Source organism: Grammomys surdaster, unplaced genomic scaffold, assembly GCF_004785775.1.
Source record: "Grammomys surdaster isolate TR1022 unplaced genomic scaffold, NIH_TR_1.0 125888, whole genome shotgun sequence".
In the NCBI taxonomy this organism is placed as follows: Eukaryota; Metazoa; Chordata; class Mammalia; order Rodentia; family Muridae; genus Grammomys; species Grammomys surdaster.
This window is the reverse complement of record NW_021620713.1, coordinates 2,375,153-2,381,152: the sequence shown is the minus strand read 5'-3', so window position 1 is coordinate 2,381,152 and position 6,000 is coordinate 2,375,153. Positions and strand designations below refer to the sequence as shown.

Below are 6,000 nucleotides of genomic sequence, written 5' to 3'. Positions count from 1 at the left end.
GAGAGAGAGAGAGAGAGAGAGAGAGAGAGAGAGAGAGAGAGAGAGAGAGGAGGACAAGAGGCACAGAAGCTATATTTATATCTAGTACTGAACCCAGACATACCTCTTTCAGGGACCAATAAAAATACCAAAAGAAGCCTCCCAAAACATCGATTATTAGAATTGACAATACACTACTTCTGTGTATTGAACTTCTAAATGTTTCATGCAAAACATTCCTGTGAAAATATTCCTGGAATAAAGGGGGTGCCTCAGGTCAGGAGTTAATTTGAAGTGGGTGCACAGTCTAAATAAACAGTATTAAAATTATGGGACTGTTTTTGAAGAATGGCATTAAATTAGTCTCTCCCTCCCTCCGTCCCTCCCTCCATCCCTCCCTCACTCTGTCTCTGTCTCTGTTTGTCTGTGTGTGTGTGTCTGTCTGTGTGTGTGTGTGTGTGTGTGTGTGTGTGTGTGTACCTGATAGAAACATGCTCTTTCAGCTTCAATTCCACATACAGATAGATTCAGTTTTGCCTTAACATTTTCTAGCAACCGTTTTTCCACCACAGTAGTGTATTATGTGATAAACAAAGGACCATCAGGATACATCTGAGAGTTTGACTCACAATTCCTCACATTCTAAGTGAAAGGATTACAGTACAGAAAGCCTCGCCTTGGATCATGGTCTGTACTCATTAGTATTGTACTGTACGGCTACAGTTTCTGAAAGTCCATGTTATGTTTGTTTATTGGAAATATTTTTAACTGGCAGCCTGCCTTGCTCTGCCTTCCCACATACTCTATAATATAATACCCAGAAAAAATTCCCATTTTTTCCCTTATTTGAGAGTATTACCGTTTTCAAAAATGGCCTTTAATCATTGATGAATTTCCACCTTCAACATTACATATTTTCATCTTAATTAAAACATTGAGCTACTGTTTTTTCTATATTTTCTCATCAGGAAATGAGTATGATTGCCTGTGGAGACATAAATGCTCAAAACAAAAAGCTATTTCTAGAAATGGGGGGTTATGAGAAATAGACTTTAGAAATTTATGTAAAACAGCCAATGGTTATTTTTAATACATCTGAGATGTTAGTTTGTAGAACCTAAGCAACCCGAGTTATGACGTGTAGAATTGGGGAGTTTTAAAAGAATGCCTGCCTGTACTAAGTCCATCATAGCTATACCAAGCAGAAAGACCATGAAAGCAAAATGAGAGATTCTGGCTTGCCACTAAACACCGAGTCAGCAGCTACTGTATCTCTTCATAAGTTCAAATACTTCGTCACTTTTGATTCAACTCTTATTGAAAAAATAACATCTCCCCCGTTTGTCACTAGAACTGCCACCAGAAGAAAAGCCCTTGGTTTGCTGCAAATAAGCACCTCTGTTTTTCACAGCTTGCAATAACGCTTAAAGTAAATAAGTTCTTGTGCAGCCTGCACTGTTGAATTCATTCAGTTGCCTGAACAAAGCTATTGTTTAGAGGTTTACAACAAGCCTTTCTGTTTCCCTTGAAAGACTCCTCCTTGTTCCTATGTTTGGCATGCTTAGAATAGTAAGCCTTTCTATAATTTTCAAATGCTAAAGATAATTTTCCCCCACAGAAGAAATGAAGGAAGATTATGATGTTATGGGGCCAGAAGCCACGATCCAGACCACAATTAACAATGGTACAGGTAAGTTATGTTTACGTAGCAACATCATGCTTGTTCTGTGTCATGGGGGTTTCCTGAATCTGATAAAACACAGACCCATCCATTTGATCCTCCGTGATTAACAAGAAGTTAGACCTCACAGGTCTAGTTTTGTTTTAATTTTTAATTTACTGTATCTCTTATTTTATTAAGCAAAATTGTCTTCTATTCTTATACCTAACTTACCTCTAAAGCACAGCAATATTGAATTTTAGGAATGGACTCTCTTACAGCATGATTTGTATGACTTTCTACCTTTGACTTTTACTTTAAAAATAATTTTTATATCATAATATGCTGGTCTTAGCTACTACTTGATATCTGTCATTGAAAATTCAAGTGATATAATGTTATACAAATTGCAAAATATCTTTCCCAAATCCAAATTTCCATAAACATTCCTTATAAAATTTAATCATTTAATTCTCTCAAATTCTGTCTTCACTTTTAAATCTCTGCATCTACTAGAAGTATCAAAAAATATTTCTCAGACAGACTTTTAAACAAGAATTAAAAATTCACTTTTTAAAATAAAACTGATGAATAACCACTCAGGAGACAGTAGGCAGTGTTTTATTTGGCTCTTTTGCTTTTGGAGAAGAGAGGTTAAAGGTGATAATCCATGTTCTCCCCCAACCCCAAACAGCATCTATTCTCACAGCACAGAGTGACATAGATTCACTGTGTGTATGCCTTTCTGTATGGCACTACCTTCATGCCTCAAACAATCCTCCACACCATTGTAACACCATTACAAATGCTAGCACAGTTCCCAGTACAAAGTCGTTCCCTAAAACAAAACAAGAACAAAAATCACGTAACTGTCTCCATTCAGTGTCCCAATGAAAAACGTGTACACTTTTATGTAGCCTCAGAAGTATATTTAATTAAGGTGACATTCACATTTCCCTTAAGTCAATATGCATCATAATATACTACTCATGCTGTCTGTCTATATGCTTATTAATATCTTCAGAGATATGGGTTCACTATCTTGGGTGTAAAGTAAGTGAAACAATTTTTTAAAACTCCTGTATTTACTCACTCGAATAATGTCAAATTGAGTACAAAACTGAAAGTATACAACCACGTGGTTCTAGAGAAATTATAGACCAGAGCATTGATGATTCTAATTTCTAGATGCAGCTTCAACAATACCTAGATTACAACCTTAGGCAAATCAATTATCCTCTTGGGAGCTCAGTTTTCATATCTGTAAAATGCGTATGTTGAACTAGTTGACTGCTCAGAATGCCTCTAGTTTTAATGTTCTATGTTGCTGGGATACTGTTTCTATAAAAATAGAAACAAAAGCCAAGTGATTTTATGTAAAATATAATAATAATATACCCTGAATGAAGGACTCTCCAAAAACTTCCAGTTTGTGATCTTCAAAATGGCCTCAGTTGCCTTTAATGAAAAATGTTGCTTCAAGCATTCATAAAAGCTGATTTCATTTCCTTCCTGACCACTGAAAGTGTGACAAGGTGACAATTTGACATCCATTGTATATGCCTGAGTCTAATGTGAGGTTAAGAAAAATTACTCAGATCTAGGAGGTTTACAAATCAACTTTGAACACCCTTTCACCAGGCTTTAAGATTCCTTTTCTCCTAACATTCAGTGTTTCTTAGGCTTCATATGTATTCAGTCAATAAATAAATCAATACATGTTCATTGAGTGTTTTCCACATAGTACCTGTTGTGTGCACGTATAGAAGAAGATGGGCCAGGAAGACTAAGCCATAATTATTATTTAATTTGGGAGGAATGCCTAATTCACATGAAAAAATGATAAACCATAAGTGAGAATGTGATAATCAAAGGGGGGGAGCCATAATTATTTGAATTACAGAAATAGACAAGATCCTGCCAAGTGGGAATTCGTATAGGTTTTATGATGGAAGTTGAATTTGAACTAAGTACATTTTCAGTAGTTTGGAAGGGACAGGCAAGGAAGAAGTGGGATGTATAGTCTAAAGAGAAAAAAATAGTATCTAGGTAGAGGATAATGGGTGGAAAGATTTAAACTAAAGGGAGTATCTAGGTAGAGGATAATGGGTGGAAAGATTTAAACTAAAGGGAGTTATGAGAAATAAAGTTGTAAACTGAAGACAACTGTTAGAGAATATAAAGAAAGCATAAGAAGAAAGAAGTTGGGTCATGTTGTACCACCATGATGTCTCGGGAAAATCAGACTCTAGCCATGTAGACTATGTCGCCATGAAAGTGATTAAAAAAAAAAAAAGTATGTCATAGGCGGTGAAGTGGGGAATTTTCAAGAAGGCCTCTTAATAACTGAATGGTATAGGTAAAGTAGCCCAAGAGGATGTGTGTGTGTGCGTGTATATGTTGATGCTTCTTATTTCTGGATTTACTCATCTTTGAGAAGATCTTGAACCAGTCTTCAAACAGTATTTTCATATACAAGTTATATATACTAGGAAGTGTATATGTGTATATGGTGAGGAGTGGAGTGTGTTTCTTCTCATTTTTAATTGAAACTTAAGAGCTGGAGGAGGCATGAGAGTCATACAAATACATCTGAGTAGTATTTAGCATGAGAAGACTGTGAGACTTACAGTAAAGAACAGATCTATTCAAAAAGGTAGAGTTGAGAATGGGCCTCTCGGATGGTAGAAAGAAAAATCAAATTCACTGGAAGAAAAACAATTACAGGGAGAGAGAAAAGAAAAATTTTCCTGAAGCAAAGAAAGATTTTATAAAGGTGGAAATGGCCAACTCAATTAAAAGCTTCAAATAATTAACTCCTGAGCAAGCACATTGGACGTGGTGATTAGAAATTTACTGGCACTCCTCAGCTTGTGACTCGATCCTCTTGGAGGAGTGAGCTGGCTTTTCTTTCTTCTCAGACTTAAGTTTAGTAAGTTTTAACACTGGCATATGTTTTGTGTTAATTAAAATTGAAATAATGTGACTTTTCTGTTGAATTTTGTTTATCTATTTTGAGTCAGAGTAGACCAGGCTGGCCGCACAGTCACCAGGATGGCCTTGAACTGCTGGTCCTCCTGACTCTATTTACTTCCTAAGTACAGAGATGACAAGCATGTATGACCATACCTAGTTCTTCCTCTTCCTTCTTTTTAGGTCTGTGATTGAAATCTGGGTGCCATGCATACTAGGCAACACTCTACCAACTGAAAAACAGACTCATGCCTTGAAAGTTCTTAATGCACCACCTTTTCCTCTCCTCTGGTGTCCTGATCTACCCAGATAATATTCTAGGAAAGCCAGGGCTACACACAGAGAAACCCTGTATGAAAAACAAAGAAACAAATGACAAATAAATAATGGTGTCATAACTATTGTCTTCTTTCACATCAGTTTCTCATTAACTTCTCTAGAAAACAAGACATGTTTTTTAAAAGCGTGTGTGATATTCATGTACTTGTTAGTATGAATGTGTACACACAAGTGTGTTTGCACACATGTACATGGTCATGTTTAGGCAAGGGTCAATAATCTAGATAGACTAGCTGGCCTGTTGGCTTCAGATATCTATTGCTGCACACCTTTACCACTTTAGCACTGGGGTTATATAAGCACATACCTGGCTTTTTATATGGGTACTGGAGACCCCAAACTGAGCCATCTCTGTTGGCTCTCCCATACACAATACATAACAAATCAACCTCTTCTTTTCTGCTCACCCGTGTGTGTGTGTATACATGCATGTGGAAATCACAGGTCAACCTTGAATGTTGTTCTTCAAAAACAGTCCACTGCTCTTTTTGCTGTTGTTTTGTTTTGTCTCATTTGGCCTGGAATTTACTGATTAGGCTAAGCTAGCTGGTTGACCAGCAGATTCCAAGGATCTACCTGCCTCCTCCTCTTCCACTCTGTAAATAAAAGTGTATTCTACTGCACCCAATATCTGATGAGGGGGGTAAGGGTAAAAACAAGGTCTCACAATGTTGTCTCAGCTGGCCTGGGGCTCACTATGTAGACTAGGCTGGCCTTCAGCTCATAGACATGTACATACACACACACACACACACACACACACACACACATGGGTGAGCAGAAAAGAAGAGGTTGATTTGTTATGTATTGTGTATGGGAGAGCCAACAGAGACGGCTCAGTTTGGGGTCTCCAGTACCCATATAAAAATCCCAGTGCTGGGATTAAAAGTGTGCCATTAGGCCTGCCTATCCCAGAATTTTTATACTGGTTCTGGAACTCAAACTCAGGTCCATGTTTGCATTATAAGCACTTTACGGACTGAGCCAGATCCCCAGCCATTGATGAGACAATTTTGAAAGCCTTTGACATTCTGGAACATTCCACATCA

At 37.3% G+C, this 6,000-nt stretch overlaps 1 protein-coding gene across 3 annotated transcripts in view; it reads left to right on the top strand.

Annotated features, from left to right (window-relative positions):
- Zeb2 (zinc finger E-box binding homeobox 2) overlaps positions 1-6,000 on the top strand; it is a 136,926-nt gene that overhangs the window by 99,278 nt on the left and 31,648 nt on the right. For 2 of the 3 annotated variants that reach the window (XM_028752199.1, XM_028752200.1), the window contains exon 5: positions 1,598-1,669. In XM_028752199.1, coding sequence (XP_028608032.1) covers positions 1,598-1,669 — 72 coding nt within the window. The remainder of the gene's footprint in view (positions 1-1,597; positions 1,670-6,000) is intronic. The other variant, XM_028752201.1, reaches the window with a different exon arrangement.